General features: G+C 35.9%; 1 protein-coding gene across 2 annotated transcripts in view; it reads left to right on the forward strand.

Moving 5' to 3' along the window:
- Nucleotides 1–25,555, forward strand: part of ADK (adenosine kinase) — a 305,604-nt gene that overhangs the window by 67,409 nt on the left and 212,640 nt on the right. For both annotated transcript variants that reach the window (XM_082486535.1, XM_082486536.1), the window contains exon 4: nucleotides 20,316–20,394. In XM_082486535.1, the coding sequence (XP_082342661.1) occupies nucleotides 20,316–20,394 (79 nt within the window). The remainder of the gene's footprint in view (nucleotides 1–20,315; nucleotides 20,395–25,555) is intronic.

Raw genomic sequence — 25,555 nt, forward strand, 5'->3', positions numbered from 1 at the left:
ATCTAAAGGAGTATTAAGAAAATATGGATGAGGTCTGGTAGCTGAGTGCTGCTGCCTGTTTCCTTCTGCTGCTTTAGTAAATGCATATGCTTTGCACACTTTAATCTTAAAGGTTTTGGGGGGGACGGGGAGCAGAGTTTGTTTTGGTCTTTTTCTTACGTTTTTGGGAGCAGTAATCATCTTTCTGTGCTCAGTCTGGCAATATTGAGTACTGAGTAAAAGGATTTGATGTTTAACTGTAGCAGCATTGTAGATTTATCCCCTTCTATTAGAATGGTCTATTATAGTAAATTAGTATAAACAGTCTAATTGCTTAGGAAATCCAGGGTAAAAGGTTAATCAGCAATTTGCCTTTCTTTAAAGGACTTAGCTTGTTATGGTTTACTTGTCTTGAAGAACTTTGCAAGGCATTAGTTTGTATGTGCCTCTAATCTATGAGGCTGTCCACCTGATCTTAAGTTAAGCTTTTTGATGAACCAAGTACTTCTATTTTCTGTTTTATATTATGATAACGTAAATTGTCTGTAATAAGCCATCCTAATTAAAGTTGGTAAATCTACAGCTCTGCTCCAATTACACACTAATCAATTATACACTAATTTAATTCTACTTAGCTTGGTACAGTGCATCATTAATCAGGTTCAGGTTTAATACAACAGATTTACTGTATTAAGCAAAAAATTGGTGCATTCAAATAGGGGGAAATAAAGGAAGTCACGATGCCAAGCAGTGTACCTAAATACTTTCTTATCAATAATGCGTTACAAAAGATTTCATTTTTCCTTGGGGAAGTATAACTGAAACTGGTTCGTTCTTTGTGAGCAGATTATTGTTACGAGCTGAAACCACTGATAATACGTTTAAGCAGATCATGGTGGTAGCTCTAAAGGCTCCACCTAATTATCTAATATAGGCAATCGTCTCACTTCTAATGTTATTTAAATGATTAGTTGTAAATTAAATTTGCCACAGGTTGCAATGCCCTTGGTGGTGGAACAGTAAAAGCTAGTGGCCGAGTCAATGTCATTCTGTTCATACTTCTAAAAGCTTTACCCATATATAACTCTTCGCAGAAGTATAACTTCTGCTGCTTTTACCCGTGGAGCTACGGTTTTGATGGGCTCTTACGTAGCCACCTGTGCAAGAAGGCTGGGGCCATGCTCTGTGTTCCCCCTCCCTCCGCGAGGCCAAGGAATGACTGAAATCTGCCACCTGGAGACTCTTCTAAAAGTTTGAGAGTTACAGGGTGCAGTTCACTTGAAAAATACAGATACCACACAAGCTAATGTGGTTTCCAAAAGTGCTCAGAAATAGACATGAACCAGACAAAAAGAGAAGAAAGAGACAGTTTAGCAAACAAAAGGAGACAAGCTCTGCAGATGAGGTCACTTAAACCCCCTGTTCCTCTCAATAATAGTTTAGTATAACTAAAAAGGGTTGAAGGGGAATAAGGGACTTCAAAAGGTATTTCATAAAATAAAGATACTAGGTAGAAAGTAAATTGAATAATAAATGAAGTTAAATTTTATTACTCAGAGGCAAGTATGACAAGCTTTCAGATATCTTTGCCAGGGAAAATTCAGGAGGACAATTAGGTTGTGAAAAAAGGTGTTGGAAACCATTGCTGGGAAAACAGGAATAAGAGAACACATGGAAAAGGGTCACTATCCTCAGGCCTGCTGTTCTGGATAACATGCATCTTTAGAAAGAAAGGGAACTTAAAAAGTACTTTTGTGATTCTGTCTGTTCAGGTACAAAAAAATCATGACCTGGATTTATTTTCTTTTGCTACGTATGCTCTTGGTCTGTCCATGTTACAGATTTTGTCTGACAAAATGCTTATTTAAAAATTCTTAAATCCTGGTGGTTTGCAATAAAGGCTTTGGAAAATATACTTATTTGTCTTCCAGAATCTCAATTTGAGGCTTGTATGGGATGCATTGATAATAGTCTCCCATTGCTGTCGCATACCTGTCCTAAACCTGCAAAGCACATTAAAAAAATTATGTGATCAGAAGATCAACAGCAGCTTCAGTTCACTTTGCCAGCAGATTTGCAAGGCAGCCTTTTAGAGCTTTTTAATTTGTAAAGACTTGATTTAGCTTAATAATCTCTGTCAGCCAAGTTTGACTTCCCTGTTGTAGGATCTGAAACTGAACTGGGGAGGGAAAAAAGGTCTTTGAAAGTTCTCTGGATATTGTATACTTCTCTTCATGTCTTCAGGATGTGTCTTTGTGCAGTGATATCTTGTATTTACGTTTTGGGGAAATATTTGTCCTTCCTACAAGCTAAGCTAACAAATGTGCAGTGAAATATCAGTTCCAATAACAATGTAATGGTTGTTCGTGATTTTTTTTTTAAACACAAGAGTTTGTTTTGCGGAGTATTTTTACTGTGGATGTGCCTAATCTCTGAAAGCAATTTAAAGTAATCTGCCTTGATTTACGTTAAAACTGACCAACAATGCTTATACAGGCAGTTATCACCATCTTCACTAAGGTGACAGTAACTATCAGCTGTGTGATTGTCTTAAATTCTTTAACCTTGATAACAAGCATGCATCTCTATGCTGGTGGTCTTTGGCAATATGATCATACACTATTTTTCATGTAGAACTGTTCAGAGCACAGCAGGAAAAGAGTGGTGATGGGGTAATGATAAGATGTCCTTGTCTGTGGGGCATCATACACTGTAGAAGATAGGATCTGTGAAGATGAATGAGAAGAGAGATAGTGGAAAGTGAAGACAGGGTTCCTTTACAGCAGAATTGAATAATCTTCTGGAAGTTTGTATTCTAGTCTTCTGTGAAAACTTTCTAACTTTCATGGGTGATTTTTTTCCAAGTGTTTGACTTGTGATCTTAATGTGCTGAGTACATACAAGTGTAAGTAGATGACTGAGAGTTATACTTCAAACATATTAGGTATTAGATACACCTGGATACAAATGGGTCCTAAGCAAAACAAGTTGAGCACTCAAAATTAGTATATTTTTTCACCTTTGCTCCCACAGAAAGAGGATAATTATATCTTTAATCTCAGTGGGATCCTGTGAAAATACATTTGTTTGTACTTGAATACAAGTGTTTCTCTATAGGAATTTGTCGCAAAATACTGCTGAGGAAGCCAATAATTCTGTCTTCATAAATGGCGTATATAGAAGGTGTAGGGCCACAAGTTGAATAGGAAGGTGAGATAGAAAACAGCATATAGAATAATGAGCCAAACTTTTATTTCTGGATTTTCCTAGCTCTATAGTGTTTGACTTTGATACTTGAGTGATTTTAACGTACGGATTTTGTGCATCATTAATGCAGTTTCATGCATTTTGTACAGCTCTCTTTTGGATACAAACCCACTTTGCATTGTGTTGTAATTTGAAACTTTAGCAATTTTGCTTAAAGTTCAACTGTTTCTATGTTAGAATAGATCAGTCAACTGTGAGAAATCCAGTCTTAAATCCAGGAAATAGAATATAACTGAAATGTGTTGGAAGTACATTTATTCCTTTTTTGTTTGTTTGTTTTGGTAGTTATATATATGTAATGTTTGAATCATGAGACAGCTAATAATTGTGTAATATTACCTATTGTCTCAAAAAACATGTTGCATACAATATTTTAATGAATGATTTTAACTCTGGTATTGATTATTAAAGGAAAACAGAGTTACAAGCGGAGAAAAAGAACCTCATAAATGAAAATCAAATCACTATTTTATTGATGAGGTGATAATAATTTATAATGGTATAATTATGTTCACAGTATGTAGCTGGTTGTTTCAGGAGTTCATTTTCTTTAAAAAGCACACATACATGCATAACCTCCAGTGACTCTCTTAGGTATGTGCCACTGTGCACGAGGGTATTCTGTAAAGTATTCCAGTAGCTCTCATCGCAAGTCATTGAAAAGTAGCAAGTGATATGTCATTTTCACAGCAGGAGTTTAGACTTCTGTGATATAAAGGCGATAGTTAAATCATGATCTATGCGAACTTCCTACCATCTATGTTTATGCAGTAAAAAAGTGTATGTACTTATGTCTCTAGTTCTATATGGAGGTAAAAAACTTTTGTGAAATCTGTCTTACAGTTTTCAATTGCCTTCGTGACTGATGGCTTTAAAGTCTTATATTTTCAAAACAAGTATTTCTAAATGTGTGAAGAATGTTAGCTACTTTAAGTTACAACGACTGCTGCAAAAGTTTCCTTCTGTTTTCAAGTATTTTATATTCACATACATTGTTCATAATGAACTTCTATTTAAAGCTTAACATTATAATTTCCCTCTATAATGAATGAGAACCTATTCAAAATCTTTGTTAAAGAAAAATTTTCTAAAACGGACACAGTCCTCAACAGTTATGGAAAGTTAATTCAACGGTTATGGAAAGTTACATTTTAGAAATAAGTGCATATTAGCAATATAAATGTGTTTTAAGAGGAGTATAAATGTTCCAGATGTTCCCAGTATTCACAATTGACCACAATTACATATCACTGCTAAATTGCCTCCTCCAAAAGCAAGTTCTGCAAATGTAGTTGTGCCTTTGAGCATGGCACAAAGCCGCAACATAGTCACTTTTAAACCAGGGGAAGAAGAGATCAGGGACATAAGAACGTAAGCTGAAAATACTCTGATTCTTGACCAGTTAAACTGCCATCTGTTGTTATATATAGATAGATATAGTCACTGTAGCAAAACCCTATATTTATTCTGCTGTATATAATATACTTTTTATATATGTACATGTATATTTTTCCTAATGCTTGTTTTTTTTTTGTTTTTATTATTACTTTTGTTTTTATTATTATTATTGTATGAGTTAAAAATCAGAGAAAAGTGGTTTTGGAGACTGTATTTTTACTTCTGTATCAGTTCCTTAGATAGTATTGAAGGATAGCATCTCTCAGTATTGTTTTGTTGCTAGAATACTTTAAACACAACTTGCATTTGGCTCTGTTTTGACAGTAGAAGTTAATCTTGTATGGTTTTTGTTAAAGCACTGTTGAAAAAATATCTTATTGAGCTATTTGCGGTGTTTTTTTAAAAGATGTTTAAGATTTCACATACAGTTTAACTGATCACAGATGAAACTGTAAATTAATACCTCATGAGTTTTACTGACTGCAGGGCATTGTTTGTAATTCAAAGCTGCTTTGTTCCTACCCACTAGGAAAAGACCCTGTTCAAGCAAACAAATTAAAGAGTTCACCATGATATCAAACTATTTATTAAAACTGAAAACTCTACTTTTTGAATTTATTATTTCACTGTGACTTTTATAACAACATATTTAGAACATATATTTAGAAGCCTAAATCTTTAGGAATTGAAAAAAAGATATAAAATTGGTTTAATTGTTGGTCTTAATCCAAATGGTCCAAATTTTGTACTCAGAAAATTACATGGAATACAAAAAGAAGAAACCTTGCAAGTTGCTTCAGTTCAACTTGTTCTTTGATCAGATAAACTTCCGTTCCTACTGGATTGTCTATGGTCTTGATACAAATAGCAGCTCTATAACTGAAAACTGAGGCATGTTTCATGTGTAAAGTTTAATTTTCTCACTACGGCTGGTTGTTCTTAGCTAGAGGGAATCAGTATGAATAGGGTTGTTTTCAACCTCCTTTTTGTCTTCTCTAATCTCAGACAGGGTTTGGAGGGAGGCAGTAAAAATTGGAGACCAAAATTGTTTTACACAATTTGAGACATTCTTCATAGGGTGAGACTAAGTCAGGAGCTCCTGCTAGAAAAAGACAGGCTTTGTGAACAAAGTCTAGCTCTTACAGAGGTGTTCCCCTGCAGAGTGGCATATCCAAAGTTACAGGGGAGTCACCCACCATCTTCTGTCAGGTTGAGACACTTTCTTTAAGCTCTCCACTCAGTAATGTCCTTTGTGGATCACCCCACAAGCCTACGTGCACTACAGAACATACACTTGCAATGTTTGAATTGGGTAGCGTTGCTGTAACATGGTAAACATTGTGGGCAAGCCTTTGGTGTAAGCACCACGTGCTTTTTTTTTTTTTTTTTGCAAGTGGTTCAGCTGCACTAACATAAATTTAATATTCTGCCCAGCTCTTCTCAATAAAAAGCCATGTGTCATGGTGACAAAGGGTACTTAGAGCAGCTGAAATGGCTGGGGTACCTCTGCTTGGTATTTTGTAAGAACATAGTTATGGTCACATCCAGTCAAAGGTTCAATTACTAGTATTTGAGACTGGAGGGAAGGGCTGTTAAGTATAGCAAGCAGTACTGAATTTCTATATTTGAATATTCTCCCAGCTTCCAACAAATAATGTGTAGACAGTTTGTGAAATGGTGATGCTAGAGGTTCTGGGAGGTGGGGATGGTTTTTTCTTTCTTACCGAATAAATTTTGCTAGATGTTTTGTTCATTCATTTATTCAGTAATTTCTTGAATCCCATATATTTCTGACATTCGTGGTTTGCTAAGGAAAGTGCCATAGCTTCACTCTACGTTTTGTAGACATATATTCTTTTCTGTCTTTGGAATCTGTCACTAGCTTGGTTCATATATGCCTTTATCTCTTGTATTATGAGATGACATGAATAATCACAACCTAGTCCATGGATGAATTTCTAGATTTTGTTTGTTTCTCTCTCTAGTTGACTCTTCTAGGCTGTGTCCTGGTCATCGTCATTAATGTGAAAGCATTTCCACAACTTTGATTATGCCTTCTCTGTACCCATTTTAGTCTCTCACTGTTTCCCTTTTAAGGTGATGAGGCCCAAAGCTGCTTATGGTGTTCAAACTGTTGATTTTAACTCTGGCATGATGATGTTCTCCATTTTTATTAGGAGGAGCAGAGAACAATCATGACATTGAGATATTTCAATCTGGCCTATCTTATACATGAACATTAGTGTTTGGGTCAGGGTCCTTTATTGTTTTAGGACTATTTTTACTTCATACACACCCATGCATCACTCAAAGTGAAGTCTTGACATCCTCTTAAAAAATACGTTTTCTAAAATTCATCTTCTATATCAACCTCAAGGACATTCAGATTTGCCCATGGAAACTCTCCCATTCTGGTCTTGTCTAGCTATTCAAAACTGCTCTTGGAGTTATTTTTCTAGTCTTTGTGCGATCTTGGCATTGTTCTCATCAAGCTTAATACTGGAATGTCCATAGATCTACAAAACAATGTGTGAGTTGTTTTTTTGGTTTGGTTTTGTTTTTTTTTTTTTTCCCTATTATTACATATGTTTTCCTTTTTCCCCTCTTCCAAATGGAGATTCAGGTACAGATTTGAGGTTTGGGTTTCTGTTGTTGGTGTGTTTTGTTTGTATTTTGTTTTGGTTTTTTTCATGTTTTCCTTTATTTGTGAAAGGGAAAGTTAAATAAATGTTTCTACTACTTGGAGAAGTGGTTGTGATTGCTTTGGGTTTCTGTGGAAGTCCATTACAGTTGTCTGATTTTTTTGAACATCTGGGTATTCTTTATCTTCTGTGACCTTAACGTGAAAGATTGTTTGGAACAAAATGAGTTGTTGACTTTTGTTTTCTTGAAAACTTCAGTGTGCAGTAAGCTCTGCTGCAATCTCCTTGTGTGTTGCTTTCTCTCCTGTCGGAGCTTTTGTGGTGTTATATGTAAAAGACTAAAGGAATGTTCAACCTAGAGACAAGAAAACTAAGGAAATGTAATTTGGTTTTCTCCTGTACTTTTAATTGTAGACATAGAGGGCTGGTTTGAGCCTCTAGTCCATTGTATAGCACCAAGCTAAACATATGTTGCTGGAATATCTAAAAGTTTGTCTAACTGTTCTCAAGATATGAGTGAATGAGAGTCTCCTTCCTCCATGTAGGGTGTCTCCCTATATGTGGTTATCTTTCTGTAATGTATAGTCTGTCTTAGGCTTGTTTCTGCCTGCCTGCAAGAGACACAAAGAAATGTTGTTTGATTTCTTTGTAAGAGTCATTATTCAACTGTCTATCTTGTTTCTAGACATTTCTTTTCTTGGCTAAACTCAATTTCATCAATCTCTTCTTACATATGTTTTAATAGCTCTTATTCTACTTGCCTTCCAATTAATTCTTTAAACTGCTTTTCATTTCAAAGTAGGCTACCAAAATTGGACTTGACAGTTGAGATGTTCATTACTATTGAGAAGAAAACAGTACATTTTCCTTGCATCTAATTGCATCTAACATGTCATCCTTACTACTGTATTCTAGAAAAACATACGCCCTTGTGCTCACAACTCCCCCAGCTGCTGCAATGGAGTTACGCTGGTAGCTGGTTTTAACATTTTTGAACCTCTGATACCCGCAGACGCCTTCCCCTGCCCCTGGTTATACTGTTGCCTAATCCCAGTTACTTCCTCTTTGGTCCTTGTCCCTTAAACTTCTGTTTCATCAGTGCTAGTCCTCACTAGCTTTCATTTTAAAAGATTTTGAATATTTTTTTTTCTTAATTGTATTGGGAACGTTGAGCAAAGTCCTTATTTTATTTTTTATCTGTCTAGGTTTTGCTAAATGTAGGTGCCTGATTAGCTAATAAATTTTAACTGCAAAACAGAACAGGATAATCGCATCTGGACCAAACCTGAGATAGGATGAGGGGTAATGGCTTTAAACTGGAAGAGGGCAGGTTCAGATTACACATTAGGAAGAAGTTTTTCACTTTGAGGATGGTAAGGCACAGGAACAGGTTGCCCAGAGAGGTTGTGGAGGCCCCGTCCCTGGAGGTGTTCAAGGCCAGGCTGGACGTGGCCTTGGGCAACCTGGTCTAGTGGGAGGTGTCCCTGCCTATGGCAGGGGGGTTGGAACTCGATGATCCTCAAGGTCCTCTCCAAGTTAAATCATTCTATGATTCTATATAGATAATTTCAGGTTTAGTTGATGTTTTTCAGTTACTGGTGCAACACCTTAAGAATACTTAATTATTTCATATTTCTCATGTCACATGAGAAAATGCCAAGAACATTTTAAGTTGAGATTTAGTATGCTTACTTTTCCTCTGTTCCATACTAGGCCAGTTGTCTTGTTGAAGATGGAAATGCGTAGAGGTTTGTAAAGAAAATTATATCCAATTAATGGTCACTGTGTAACAGTTAACTACCAGGTGCTTATGCACTGGTGTTTTGTTCCAGCAGCTTTCCAGACATAGAAATTGACCTTCAGTGGTCTGTAGCTGCTGTATTCCCACCTTTTCTGGTCAATAATGTATTTCTATACTTTATAAAGATGGATTTTTGATTATTTTTTTTTCCTAGTTTTTGCAGGGCTGAGGGTAAGAAGATAAGTTTCTTCCTCCTTCATTCCAGCCTTCTTGGGAGGGGAGATAGATTCTTTCATGCACAGCTCCTGTGACAAAATGCTGCTTTTTAGAAGTATTGTTCAGCAAAAGAGCTGGTGTGATTCTGTGAAACTTAACAGCTGACCCTAAGCATCTTAATAATAGCATGAAAACTAACACAGAGTATCACTAAATATGTCTTGTTAGTGTTGTAGTGGCAGGCTGTATACAGACAGGGGAAGTCAAAATGACTGGTTTATCAGAGGGAGCCTCTCAGTGTTGTCATATTTGGGTCAAATGTTTGGATTTTTCTTTTCAATCCATGAATTGTTGTTCTGCTGTGGAATTAGCCTTTTAGCGCTGCTTGGAGCATAGCTTTTTGAAATGATTTATGCAGCACTGTTCCCTTGCAGCTTTTCTGTAACTTGTGATTTTGGGGTTGGTTCTCCCCACCCCCCCCCCACCCCGTTCATTGCATATGCGATTTTTTTTTCCCCAAAAGGTGACCCTCTGAGATTGTGGCTATGGAGTGAAGAGATGGACTGAATTGTCATAGGCTGTGGGATGAGTTATTTTTAGCTGTTGGCATTTCAGGCTGGAACACTTCATTCTGTCGTGCTTGTTAATGAGTCATCTGGAGAAAATGGGATTCTCGCTTTCAGAGGCGGTCTGTAGCAAATACTAATAGGCTAATCTCTGCAGGAGATATTCTGTCAAGTAACTAAAGCTTCAACTAGAAAATATGTTGAAATGGAGACTTATCATCTCCCTGTAAGAATAAGCATGCACTCACTTATTATTATTGTATTATGATGTATACGAAAATCTGAAAAACTGAAGGCTGATGAAGAGCCTGGTAATGGTATAAAGTGAACCATTTTCGAGAAAGGAGGTTAATTGAAGGGACAGTCGTCTTTTACAGATGGAGAAGAATACATAGTTGCTTCCTAATTCAGAACATGGTTCGCTTCCTGAAATCTGAAGATGTTATCTAGTCCTAGAAATCTGGGGAGATTCCTAACTAGATAAGGACGCAAGACTTAGGGCTTGAGAAAACCTCAAATTCATCAACATTCAGTGTATTATTTTTAAGGATTATCCAGCATCTTTGTTTTGGTCCCTACTGAAGAATGTATTTTAAATACTTTTTTTCTTTCTGTGTGCAATTCATAGTCTCTCCTTTGACCTCTTCCTGCCATATTGGAATGTTTCATGCTGATACAAGGCTGTAAACTTTGTTTTGCAGCTGAAAATGTCACTACTCAAGTGAAAAACCTGATGTAAGAGTAATTAATCAACGTTGTTAATGTGGTTGCTTTGTTTTTCTATTATTGAAATTCCAGAATTTGGTAGTGCGAACAATTCATTTAAGAAACAAACAAAACAAAAAACAAAACAAAACAAAACCTATGCAAATATTTAGGGAGAACTGTATGAAAGACCGGGGATAGGAGGGGTGGGGGCAGAAAAAATAAAAAAACCCACACCCTGTTCTGTAAAGGAAATTATTTAAAGAATAGCATCAGTGTCAGATCTTTTTGTCATCTTTGGTATTTCTAATACCATGATCAATCTATATGTTTACTTTCTTTTGTTTACACATCTTCCTCTTGTAAAGTATATTACAAGTCTGAAGAAGCCTTTCTGTTTTGGTGGCAAGAGGATGTTTTCTTTGGCGCTAATAATTTTTAGTCTCCATTGGTTATTTAGCAGTTTGGATTTGCTTTTTTTTTTTTTTTTCAGTTATCAATGGAGTATGGAGATAAAAGAGAAAATTTTATTTTACCTCATTCAGGTAGATATTTTTGCATTGTTAGAACAATAGGTTGGTGTAAGTCTCAGAATCAATTTGACTGCAGTAGCATAGAAGTTTGCATGAGAAAACTTACCCTGTGTTTTAGCAGAAAGAACTTTTCCTAAACATCAGGCTGCTGTGGCTAGACTGCTTCCAAATCCTGATCTCACTTCTTTATGGCTAATTTGAGTACACTATGCTGATTCTATAGGTTGTCCTGTAGTTGTCTCCCTAGTAGGCAACTGATGCATCTTCTCAGGTAGCAGTGTGTTCTATGCATCCAGTCCTTGGATGTCATCCCACCAACATAATTTCTTCTGCTTGAAGGAGAGCCAGGTTTTTGTCTATTCCAGATGTGAAAGGAACGTTCCTTCTTTCTTCAATCTCCACCCCCCCTCTGAGTATCCTAAGATGTTGATAATAAATAGTTGATTCCTTCTGTAGTTTCCAGTGCCACCTAATGAAAATAAAGATGTAGACATGTTGATTACATACTTATCAAAAACTTACAGAAAGGAAATAGATTTGGGAGTATTCATGTGTGCTTGTGGTAGTATTGCCTGTGGTTTTGAGCTACAGAAATTCACATTATTACCCACTATCAGTAGGTGACTATCTTAAGGGATATTCAAGACGGAGCTGGATTGAGAAACAGGGAGGTTAAAGAGAACTAAAACAAATCTTACTTGGTATTTACTGATGGTTGTGCCCAAAGCAGGGTTTTCTGCACTTGTTATTTGTTCATGAGGAAAATTACTACAGTTTGCTGCATGTTAATAGGAGCTTAGAGTGGACATACACTGTCGTCCTGGTCCACTTAAATATCCTGATGTATTTTTAATGTTTTCTTGGTTTAAATTTACTGACTGGTTACTGATTTAAAATAATTTAAAATAGCACAAGGGGTAAAAAAAAGAGATGTTTTAGCAGTGTAGTTGAATTGACATGAACCATTTATGTTACTATAAGGAGCAAAAAAGTTATTTAGATTGTGGTTAATAACTGTCACCATTGTTTCGGACTTTGTGTTAATAGAGAGCATTACTCAGATAAAATGCTTTTTAATCTGAGTGATGTATGGAAACAATTAGTTTATAATTCGGTTTTGGAACAGCTCTGCAAAACTTTCTGATATTTTATCAACTGAATTAGAACCTGGACTTTGCAACTTGGTTAACTTATTTTTTACTGTTTTGGTGTATTTGTAGATAAAAGTACAAATTGTAAAGTTAATATAGTAAAATATTCTCTGCGAGGTGAGAGTGTGCACGTCTCTTATTTTGTTAGCTCTTTACAGGCAGCTTAATATGATTTGCACTACAGCTTTAGGTAATCTAAATTGTAGCAAAGATAAACTCTAAGATCTCTTGATGACTGAATACTTTTAATATTAAAATATTCTTGGCAAATATTCTATCAAGTTAAACAAATTTTCACTTTGATGTGAGCTGGAGTAAGCTGATGCTTGTGAAACAGCAGTTTCAATTAGCATTCACTAAAGGTTTATTGACAGTTAACACCTGGTCTCTACTGTGCCAAATGGGAAGCATCTACTGCAGTCTCATATGATTGTTGCATAATTAGGATTATGATCCCTAATTTGCTTTTAATTTTGTAAATCTAGTCTTATTTTCAGAACCAGTCAGTGTTATTTGCTTTCCTGCATTTTTATTGTAGGACAGACAAAGTTACTGATGTTAAAGGGATTAAGAAGTATACTACTTTCTAATATTAAAAACAACTTGCCCTTTCATTGGTCAGTTAGCAAGGAAATTTGGACATGAAGAATTTACTGGTAGGTCTCAGAAAGCATGTATTCTTCCCATACTGCTTATGAGAAGCAAGCAGAAAATGACACAGTTTTTTTGGAAGTAGTATTCTTGTATACAAGCTGCCAAATGTATACTGGGAACATCAGGAGCAACTGTAAATGTTTTTGTAATACTGCTGAGAAATAACAAAGGAAATGACCTCGTTCCTTAGTGCTCCAGAACATACTTCGGCACATCCAAGGATGAAGAAGGTAAATGCTACATATTTTTCCCTGCCTGCAATGTCTTTTGACCCTGAGTGGCTATGCATTAGGGCAGGGAGCTATTTCTGTCTACAGTGTTTTGCAGCAAATGCTATGGTGCAAATCCCTGGATGTATCCACAAGATTTTTGAGTCTTGGCTGATCATTTGGAAGATCTTCTTCCAAAAAGACATTGGGGGGAAAACCCCATAAACTTGTAGTGAGTTACTGAACTGATGGAAATTCTCTAATAGTATTTCTGATTACTTGTCCTCAGATAAAACTTTTTTAAATGTTTTGATTAGAAATTTAATAGAGGGAGAGAAATTTTAGTTGACTTATACTATAATAATCATATAATACACATTTTAAGGTTCATGAAGGTACTCTGTGCATATGTAACGTGTGTATGTAGTTGTAGTGTTTAGTGACAGTTAGAATCAGAAATGTAATCTTTTAATAATCTAGTGGTATAGTTTTTACTTTTCACTTTTCTACAGCATTTCAAAATATCGACAGTAAAACTTGTGGTGGCTGATGCTTGAGTGTAATCATGTACATTTTTGAGATAATGTCGAGGAGGAAGATATCTAGATAATCTGGAACAAGGGGGGCTTTTCCAGAACACTCGCATAAATTTGCCTGACTTTGCTGAGAAAAGGGGGGGGGGGGGGGGGGGGGGAAGTACTTTGAGAAATGTCCTTAAATCATGATCCTTAAGAGCTGATGTTTTAACCTTACATTTGAATGACTGTTACTTTTTCCATCTTGTTTCAATACGCCTAAATGCAAACACATGTGGAAAATGTTCTTTTGGCTTTTATCAAACTGACATTTAAGTGCATTTTTTTCAACCTCACTAACATTTGTGGTAGAATATTTCAAAGCTATGAATCTTGCAATTTGCCTATGCATTTTTTTTCTTCTTTCATATATTAACATTTGGTACTCATAATCCTAACCTGGTTGGAATTACTGGCTTTTTTCATTTGCTGTTTGTTTGGATGAGGTGATTAGGAAAATACTTTATGTGAAATTCTAGTTTGCAGCAGTAAATACTTCCATGAAGAGTCACTGTTTTCTGAACTTTTGTAAATAAAGGAGAAAAATACGATGATCTGCTACATTCAATTGTAGCAATCATATTCCTAACACATTTAGCTTTCTGTTGTGTTATATGTCCATGGTGGTGCTAACCTGTCTCCACTACTTCCTCTGTAGCACGTTTCAGTCTTCCCCTCTACTCCCCTACCCGTTCGCAAGCTCTTTAATTCTGTGCCAAGCTAATAAGGAGAAGAACTAGCTCTGGGTAGAGTCAGTCATTGCCAAGCAGCTGTTACACAGTTTTCTCATATACCTCTGCGATTGTACCTCATTTCTAAAAGGCAATATTTTTGCTCTTTCAGGTACAATTTTAAGTAAGAACAACCAATTATATCCGCATCTCAATCTTAATTGGTTATACGTCAAAGACTAGGGATGAAATAGTTCATAAATATAACTATCCTTTCGAGGGTTTGAGCTTTGAACAGAGTTGCACGATTTAGAGAAATTAGGTACATCCTATAGAGTTAGAAATATGAATTACTTTTCTTTTTTACCCACAGTATTTGTTCTACAGTATTCTCCCTTTTACTTCTGTTTCAAAATAATACCTTTTGGTTTTATTATAATGTTTGAATCTCGAGACTAGATCTTTTCCTTAAATCTGAATTAGATTTTTACTTACAATCAAATTATGAGGGCTTCAGCTTGCCTGCTAACACTGACCAGGGAAGGTTGTCTTTCCACAACATGTGCCCCATCTGCCCGGCGGTGTGGCTGCCTGCATCGCTCTGGCGTTGGCCCAGGCTGTGATGAAACTGAGAATGTGACAGACGACAGGCTTGTCCAGATGTATGCCTAACTACTTCTGCCATGCCCTGCAAAACAATCAGGATGCAGGTTTGGCATTGTTTAGTTGTTTGTGTTGATTTATTCCTTGAGGGCTTTCTTAAAAAAATGGAAATAGTATTTCTTAAAAATGGAAATAAATAAATAAAAAAACCCTGTTTTTGTAGTTTTACTGAGCTTTTAGGATTATTAAAACAGGTTGTATAATATGATGCTTACTCTCTCACATCTTTTTTTTTTTTTTCTTTAATTTATGGAGTGATTTCATAGACATTCTGACACAGGTTACTTAATTTGAAGATTTAAGCAGATTTAAAAAAATGCACTTAAAAGGATCAAACATCCAACTGTCAGTGTATTGGTCTGGTTCTCCTCACAGCTGAACATGTAAGCTATTGCCATGTTTTAATATGACTACTTCTTGCAACTAAAAATAAATATCTGGGAAAGGTGTCAGAATCACCATTAATTATGATTTTTAATTAAAATCTAATTAAAATTCATCCAATAGCTTGAAAACATACCAAATCCTCTCTAGAGGGATCAGCAAGGGCTGCCTCCCCAGCCCCAGTTTACCTCCAAGAACTTACAGACTTATGTGCAACTCAAAGCCTTTTCTGGATTATTTAAGAGGTTTCCGTCTTAGTGGTTTTGAAGGTTCTTGTAACACTAAACTAAAATGTACAATCCACTGGAAATGTTGTAGTATTATTATACAAAATAACCAGATTTTTGTCTTACATTCAGGCTGTCATTATCTGGCATACAAAGCAAAAAGGGCAAAAATTATTTTTTCTCTCTTCTCTAGCTGTTTTTGGCAGCTGATTTTTTTTAAAAGTGTAGCTCCCTGCTGATGTAGGCTATTGAGTACATCTGAGGTAATAAGCAGATACATCAAGAGATATCCAGGGCAACACACCCTGCTGAAAAACAAGAGATTACATTTCTCTACTTCTTGCGGATAAGTACCTTCTGACATATGCATCAGAAGTGTTTTTTCCTGGTGCTCTCTCTGTAGAAGACAGTTAAATGTTGGTATTCTATGGCCATTTTGCTCTTCAGAAAGTTTCTTTGTAGCCTAATATAAGTTGTGTCCAGAAACTTCACATCATTGCTTGAATTACTTTAATTTTCCTTGCTGCAGCTCCATTGCCTTATGTTGTCTGCCTTCAGTTGTAGGGAATGTTTTATGTGCTTATTTTTGTTGTCAGTTTGGTTTTGAAACCATGGTGAGCCAAACATGACTGTATTTGTTGCTGTGTAACACAGGACAAGAAGCTAGTCGCAGCCCAAAAAAGCCTCAGATTTTGTGTGTAAAGCGAGTTATGAGAGATGGCTATTGATCCAGGAGAGGATTGCCAGTCATTAGGCTGGAGAATAGCCTCGGGAAATCACACAGCCTCGCTGATGACTTTTTTTTTTTTTTTTTTTTTTTTTTTTTTTTTTTTTTTAGGCATTATGGTGAAAGTCTGAAGGAAGATTTAAAGTAGATTTGCTAATATTCATAGAAAACGCTAGCAACTAGGCATTGGACAATACCGTGGGTTAGTGAGAAGAGGTATTTCTGTGGACTGCTTTGCCTGGAGGCTGTTGTAAATCTGAACGTACCGAATGAAGGATGGTACGTTCCATGCCGTAATGCTTTGTAGGGCCTTGAAAATGTGGAGAAATGGCTTCTGCTGGAAGAGAGTGCGAAGGGGCTGGAAGAGGGGTGCGGAGAGAGGCGAGCTGGTCAGAAGGATAGCCCCCACAGATGATCTTTGCAGCTGTCTGAAGGGATTAGATATTAAGATGAGTGCATTTGTGTGTATAGTACAGGAAATCTTGCTTTTTAAGACATGCTATGAAGGAATAGTTTAAGGTTTAAACAGAGTTTGGGAAGGGGACACAGAGAAGATGAATAGTGATGCTCAGGTTATGAATGCTTTGAGTGACAAACAGGGTGGTGAAATTGTCAGCAGTGATACTGAGGGGAATTCTGGTAGCTGTCTCCAGTTTGAGGTAATGGTATGGCATGTGTAAGAGGATTCTGTGCCTTTTGAAGGTAAGCTTCCACCCTTTGTAATGTAAGGAGGTGTATTTTGTTTATAAAAAAAAAAGTCTAAAAAATGTTGTTCTCATTCTTATTTGTATTCTTTTATGAAATAGCTTCTTCCGTTACCTTCTTATACTTTTTTTTTTAATAACTATTAATTCTGTCAAAAATGAAGCTAATGAAGAGGCTCACCTTTCAGTATCAAGTTCAATTAGGAGTCAATTCTTTTGAAAAAAGGGGAGAAAAAAAAAAAGCAACTGACAGAAGTGCTATTGCCGTTAGTATAATTGAGCAAAACATTAACATATCCTCTGGTCAGTGCTAGAGTTGATCAGCGGTATCACAGGGGAAAACATATGCTGCTGCAAATGCACACTTGTTTTTGTTAAACTACACTGTAATATGGCGAACAAATTCATGGTACCAAAAATAGGGGCCCCTCTATGCGGTGCTGATTGTGGGATTTATTATTCTGTTATTTAAGGTAATGGTATGTTGCTAGGTCAGGAGAAGGGTCACAGTTCTCAGATATAGCAGAGCCTTAAGAAATACTCAGAAAGACCAACAATTGCAGAATGTGAAACAAAAATATTATTCAGTCTTGCTCATAAGGTTCTAATTTTCCTGAATTATCCTAAGTGTGATAACAGCTTAGTCCTGGAGCACACACAGAAGCTCTGTTTAGCGTTCCCAGGCCTCAGAGCAGTTTCTACAGTTGAACTTACTTCCTTAAAATGGGGAGTTTTGTACAAGCAAATACCACGTTTCTGAGGCATGCTGGAATGACAGTCTTCGCTTTGCAGGTCAGACACACAGCAGACAGTGACAAAGTCAGTGTTCCCACGCTGCCTGTGCCATCTGCTGACATTTTGAAAAATGTCCATCTCACTGTTCATTTTCTTAAGATAAAAAGCTATTGGCATTCTTAATTTTGAGGTCATTCTTGATACAACTTGGTTATTAGGCTCTTGTGGCTTAAAATAACACAATTTATATCATCCTTTTGATGTGTCAGGGAAAATGACCAGCAATCATTACTTTTCTTGTGTTTATATGGACTCGTGTTTTATTTTATATAACAGACTTTGAGAGGTGTTGAGTTTGCTATCTTAATTCGAAGAAAAGGAGCTAGGTCTTTTAATATTCAGTCTGAAATAGTGAAAGGTGGTTGCCATTGTTTGTCTTATTAAGTAACTGTAAAATAATTTGTTCAGATTATTTCTTAGATTACATAGCTGTCACTTTGAAATCTTTTTAATAAAGACAGTTTTTTAAGGCTGTTTCCATTTTTTTTTTTTTTCCAAATTCAGATACTACCTATTTTAGTCATTCGAACTACAAGACAAGCATTTAAATACATACTCATCTAGATTTAGAGCTGCTAACCTAGGTGATCAACTACAGTATGCTAAGGTAATAAGGTTTAACATGCCATTAAATAATACAAACATAGAAACGTTAGATGCCTGGAGGTAAAGAATTAAAATATCAATTGGCATGCTTGTAGATATACAAGAATACAAAAATAATCATGTGATTTGGGCAGTATGCACTCAAATAGATTGAAAAGGTGAAATGTCAATTAAATTAAAGAAAAAATATTGCAGAAATACTTGATTGGTTCATGACGGTTTGTACGTCTTTGCTTGAGAAGCAATTGTTAGGAGACCTGTTGTGTTCTGTTGTTGTTTTTTCTTCCACTCCCCCCCAACCCCCTCCCCCCCGCTCTCAGCTACTTGCTATCATTTGAGGTTTCAATTGTTTGACATAGAATTGCTGGATAATTAGTAGTGTGGATAACTGAAAAGCATATGTAATAATTTAGGTTTTGGTTCTTTCTAATTGTCTGCCCATCGGTAGTTTACTACGGTGAGTAGCTCATTATTCAAAAATTTTGAATGGAAAGTACTGTAGAAATAAAAATGGTCTTATTAGTAATATGGTGTTGAAAATCAAAACCTTTTAAACAAACAAGTCATTATTTGACAAATCTATCTCCAAAGCCATTGTTCACATGCTGTAAGGAGATTAGGGTTGTGACGGGGAGAGGAAGGGTAGGGTTTGCAGGTCGAGTTCGTTTTTCACTGTGTCTGAAATAAAGATGGGTCACTTATAAAAGATGCTAAAGGTGAATACAATAAAATATGTTGAAATACATCTAACTGGACAAGCTTAATTTGTTAAAGGTAGACACCAAAGTTAATAGACTTTAAGAGCAAATCTGTGCTATTAATTAGGGTTGACCCGGAGGTCATTTTGAACCTCAAATGTGCAAACAAATTTTACAGTAAACATTTTAACTTGCCCACAGGAGTACTTCCTTCCGAGTCTAATGTCTTCTGAGGTTGTTAATCCTGCTGTTTAATCCACTCATTTAGAGTGTGCTTAGAACTTAAAGGCATGGTACAGTATTGGTGCAGAGCCTTCCTCCCTGCAGTCTCCACAACTCGCTTGTTCCCATTCCCTTTTCTGGGTCATTTCCTCTTCTACAGCCTGTCACTAGAGAGAAGGTTGGTTCTTAAGCTGTGGTGTACTGTTACCAAGGATGCAAAACATACCCTGGACACGGAAGAGTGTCTGATAGAACTCCGTCTTAACCCTAAAGTTTGATCTGAAATATGAGGGTTGATATTTCCGTTAAAAGTTTAAATATTTGTTTTAATGTTCAAACCTAATATACTACTGAATGTTACTAGAGAATGCTATGTTTTCATAGTAGTATGACTTGAAGGATTTGAAAGCTCATCTGGAGACACTTGGCTTTCCTATTATCAGATTTTCTCACACACTAGTAGATTTGTTCATAAAAGTGCTTCACCTGTCAAAATGTACTATTCCGTATGAAATCTTAAAACATAGCACTGTTTGAGTCAAGTTAATTTTGAAATAGACACCAGATCTTAATCTTCTCACTTTATTTTACATTCTGTTTCTAGCTTTAATGAGATGGAATAAAGATCTGAATGTCTTCGTTTATATGATTTTTCTTCAAGCATATATTTTATCAATCTAACAGTTCATTGCAATCGAGCTTCTGCTTCCGATAATGGGTTTTTTTTTAGTTGTTTACTCCACTTGCAACTTTAAGGTAAAGTATTCAAGTTGATGTCACACTTTGCTTTGTAATTTGGACAGAATCCTAATAGTAGTTTCCAGCTTGCACCATGTGTAACAGCTAATGTATCTGAATTTCTTGTTTTCAAATAACATGATGTCACCTACTTCTAATCTTCATGTCTTCTCCTGAAAACAAACAAAAAAATTGAGTTTAACTTTTGTCTTCTCCGCCTCTTTTTTTTTTTTTTTTTTAACAGATTTGAAGAACTTGTGAAAAAGTTCAAAGTAGAATATCATGCTGGTGGTTCTACTCAAAATTCCGTTAAAGTGGCCCAGGTTTGTTCTTCCTTAAAAAAGAATTATTGATAATTTGAAGTGTTGAATTTGAATCAGCTTGATGCTCTGTGTTGTCTACACTCATCATAAGCACTACTGAGTGGGTGCTTGTGACTCTGTTGCTCAGATTATGCTTGTATTTTTTGACATATTTTGAAATTGTGCTCTTTATTCTTTTCTTACACTTTGTTAAGGTTATAGTTACAACTACAATGTACCAAAGAGTGATAGGGAGGGTTGCCAGGCTTTTGTCAAAGGTGTACAGTGGAAGGCTAAGAGGCAAGAACAAGGTCCCTAGCTTTAGTTAGGAATCTTCCAATGAGGAGAAAAAAGTCACAGTGAAAATGGATAAGCAGAGTAGTTGTTGAATCTCTTGTGCTTGGAGACTTTCATAACTTACCAGGATGAGTTCTTGGGCAAAGAGATATAAATTTGAGGCTAGCCCTGTTTTGAGTGGTGGGTTGGAGACTTGTGGTGACTAGAGATCTGCAGAGATCCCTCCTGGCCTACATTGTTCTGTCATTATAACCAAGTTTATCCTGTAAGAACTTGAAAGTTTTTCCCTAAAAGATTAAAATGCAAAACGTGGTTTGTGTGTTTTGTTTTTTTTTTTTTGTTTGTTTGTTTTTTATACAAGGATAATTTTTCTGGCTATGGGTACAATGAAGACCAGTAATGATGAATTGGGTTTCAGGTGTATTAGCTTTTCTATAACTGAAGTATTTTTTGTCTCAGTACTCTTAAGCATATATCTGTGTGTGTATTTTTAGATTGTGATAGATGCACAAATCCTGTAGATAAAAATATACAAACTGTATTTATAACCTTTTTGTTAACAGTCTTGTTTTTTTAATTTCCAGACTTCCTATATAATTAAAACTTACTGCCAGATAGCATTAAATGCACATTTGAGAAAAAAAAAAAATTAACAAAGGTTGCCCCTGCCAATAAAAAGCAAAAATTCATCATAGTAGTAATTGCTGTTCCTTGTACAAAATAGTTACTGCTTCTTTACTAAGTTCTTCATTTTCTGAAACCCCAAACGTCTTAAAAATATTTGTGATAAAAATATTTCACAACAGAGAGAAATCTAAGTTGCATGTGTTTTATTGTATATCACATTATATTTCTGAAATGATTGTTTTTTACATACAGACATCTTTTAGATCTTTCGGGGGTGTTTTTTTACTATGTGGTCAAGCCAATTTTTTGTTTCTGATACTTTAAAAAAACCTTTTCATAGGGAGAGCTTAAGTTATTGGATTCATTCTGTGTCAGTATGACTGTTGCTTGACGTATGGGGATGGCATAGAGGTGGAAAGCTGCTGTTCTCTTCCATGACAGGTGATTAGAGGTCAGAGGTCAACTTTTTGGAGGGAGTTCTGCAACTGTTCATTACTTCAGAGGCATGAAGTTCTGCTTCCATTCCTACATCTAGTTTGAGGAGGTTTAGAAGCAAATGCATATGGTAGACTCAGAGTTTCTAAACTTTGAAGAGCCCAGGATTTTATTTCCATCTATCCTTTAAGAGACCTCTTTGTCATCAGCCAATTTATTAGTGAACTATGTCTCATACTTAACTATCTCTTAATCTATCAGTCCAGGTGGTGTTTAATAATTATTCTATGACGTACACAGAACCTATATGGAGCCAATGGAAAAAATGAAATTTAAATAAATGAAATGTAGGGGGTTCTGTGTCAGTGCTCCTTTCTTATACTGATCGGGTTTTGTCAGTGAACTTTTCCCTTTACCTTGGCTCTGGGTTGGGAGTCTCGTTCAGCTCCAGTTGCCATCTGGAATTGTATTTGTCTCCAGAAGGGTTGTCATCTCCTAGGTTTTGTTTCAGATAAGATTGAAACTTCAAACAGTTGTGCATGAATACCATAACATCACTAAGAGGCTTTAAAAAGAGGGATGGGAGGGTGAGAGAGAGAGAAAAGAGAATTCTGGAAATCTCAAAAGAAGCTGTTATTCTGTAAGCTTTAGCAAAAGAAAAAAATGTGAGAATAGAAAAAAATAGTTTAAATGTAAACCAAAAATTAAACTAGAAGTTCTGGAAGAATTTTTGCAGCAATATTCACTGGCATATTGGAGAGAATGAGTGTGTAAGTAATCTTAGACCTGAATAACTTAAATATATATTTATTTATTGAACATAATGGGAGAGAGCACAGACGAATTCAGGAAGCCTGACTGGTGGTTGAGAAGCGAAGGACCAATAAATAAATTCAGAGATCCGAGGCAGTCACACTCTGAGTGAATGTGCATTCTCTGTGAGAAGACGTGTGGGGAAGAAATTCTAAGAATACAACCCTTGTTAATTTCTCAATTTGTGTTACTTTATGGGAAAAGCTTGAAAAAGTATGCTAAAAACTGAGCAATATAAACTAAAAAAGTTTGTTTCAATTGTTTAAAAGTTGGTGGGAAATAATGGCATGTTAATGAAAGGCATCCTTGGAAGCCTGACTGCAGTGTACAACTGTCTGAGTAGAATGGCTGGAAACGTACAAATGGCCTCTGAAGTCTGGTAATTGCTTCTTTAAAAGTTCATTTTTGAGTGGGAGGACTGTCTTATTAAGGGGGGGGAGAGAATTTCAGAAAACTCATAAATAGGGTCATTGAATTATTTCAAATACCCTACTTCTTTAAGGGTCAGAAGAGCAACGCTATGCTGAAAAGAATACCCAAAGGCAAAGTGGGCGGGGAAACTTACAGTATATAATGTGTTTAAAAAGGAAAAATGGAACTGTCATATGCTTGCTTACGTGGTATACGACGATCATCGCTTTTGTTGTACATGCTCATATATTTTGGATATTTATTTCATATCTCTAAAGTTAGTGAGATCTACTCAAGAAAGACTATATTTCTGTTCCTGAAAAGGATTAGCCAACTTCTTTACCAAAAAAAAAAAAAAAAAAAAAAAGAAAGTCTTAGAAATATTGTATTTATCAATTTATCATGTGTGAGAAATTTGAGATGGTAATCACAGAAAGAGGCAATAGAAAGAAGATGTGAATTATGAAGAAAGCTGGGAAGAAAATGAAGCTTAAATCATGAGGTTTGGAACTAAAATTTAAAACAGCATCAACCATAATGGAAATTAAGATTTTAGAAGTTTACAAAGAATTAGCCAAAATTGCAGTCAAGCTGTGAGGAGTAGAATTAGATTTTTTTTTTTCTAGCATGTTGACAGAAAGGAAAGATCTGAAGTACAGTCTTGAAGGAAAAATTTGGCAGGTAAGGTACTAAAGGGAATCTTGGTATCTTTTCAATATTGTCTTGCAGCCAAGCAGAAGTAGAGTGTGTGGCATGCTGCAGGAGGGCGTGATGGTTGGAGAGCATTGTGAGCATCAAAAAGCTGAATGTTGACTGCCCAAAGTAGACATCATGTGGACAGGGTATCTGAGCAGGGTCAGAAAAAGGTCTGTATGTATCAGGGACAACAGAAAGGATTTTTTTGAAGAAATGCTTCTAATGTATGATGGATAAGACAGATTTTTGCAAAATGAAATGTGGAAGCAGAGTCAACACATATGTTATAGGGAAAGCTCTGTAAAAAGAAAAGAAGGACCAAATGAAAAATTACTCTGTTGCAAAAGAACTACAGAAAACTGTTGGATTAAAAATTGAATGGATGGAAGATCAATGATAAAGGGGCAGAAACCTGGAAATATCACACTTAATTTTCAAAAGTGTATTATATAAGTCTTTATAAGTACAATAATATTTTTTTAAAATGCCTGAAAATAGTGAAATGGAGTACCAAGAGCAATATAAAAGTAATGAAGAGCAGTACTGAAGTCAGTGACTTAGGATGTTTCTGTTTAAGTTCTCTTGGATATTAACGTTGTTTGAACGTATACTGTTCTTAGGAAGAGGGAAGAAGTAAAAATTATTTTGACTTGACCTCACTCATGTTATGAATGGGGAGGGGAAGTGATTGATGTATTCCAGAAATGACAGTAACAGGCATAAAAATGGAAAAGATAAAATAAATGAGATCACAGTTTAGTCATTCCTTAATGAATTTAAATTAACAGCAAATTATGTCTTGGAAATACTAATTCATATTAGGAGAGAAATAGTAACAGAAAGGTGAAGAAAGTGGAGACAAAATTGTGTGAGGAGAAAAGACAAAGCTGTTGGAGAGGATAGGAAATAAGTAATCTGGAAAGAAAAATAGTATAAAAATCCCAGTGTTGCTCTGATTCTGAGTCCCTCACTGTCCCATCCTTGTTTCTTCCTTACCAATCTGCTTTTCCTTGTCCACTCTCATCTTTCCTGGGTGTAGATTTGTTTACCTGGAAGAGAAAAGATGGCTAACTAGGCCCGATTGAGTACTTCTAAGACCTTAAGGAAAAGTCTTATTGAAATAAATATATTTTTGTTTAAGACTTTAGTACCAAATGCGAAAATAGAGACAGACCATAAAGAATGGAGAGCAGGGAAGAGGAATAATGATAGAGGGTTTTCCTGAGTGCAGCACAATAGAGAAAACAGTTGGAATTGGTACAAGTGCAGGTAATGTACTTCTAGAGGTGCTATGTTACGATGGGGGACAGTTGTTGGGATTTATTTTTTTCCTAACCAAGCAGTAGGGAGTGTTAGTAAGTTCAAACTTTGCTGGATCAAGCTGTAATTAATCAGGTGTCTGTCACTAGAAATTGTGTCATAGTACTTTGGAAAATGAGGACTAGAGGCAATGAACTGAATTGCAATTATTCAGTTTCTGGAATAGAAACTAAAGTTTAACTTTCCTGCTTGCTTTAGTGATCTTGGCATTGGGATAATCCTTTTATCCTAACTTTTGGTTTTGCTTTCTGTTTAAAGTTAAAGTTATGATGCATGCTTAAGAGCAGAGAGGAGAGTGGGGGTATCAAATTGAAACTGGAGTGTGCTGCTCTGACCTTTACTTGTCTCATTAGATTTTGGCTTTACATCTAATATGATATGTGACATCTTGCTTTAATCTGAGCTCTTGCAATCCCTCCAAATGATTGGATCCATTATATTAAATCTATAAAATATGCATACATGTAACTCCATGCAGTTCATAAATAATGTATTGTTTTAGAGTTCTGCCAACAAACTAAACTCAGATTTGTGAAGACAGTATTTTACTGCTTCTCAGCTTCCTTCTGTAATTTTAATTAAG

This window comes from Vanellus vanellus (genome assembly GCF_965231255.1).
Source record: "Vanellus vanellus genome assembly, chromosome: 7".
NCBI lineage: Eukaryota > Metazoa > Chordata > Aves > Charadriiformes > Charadriidae > Vanellus > Vanellus vanellus.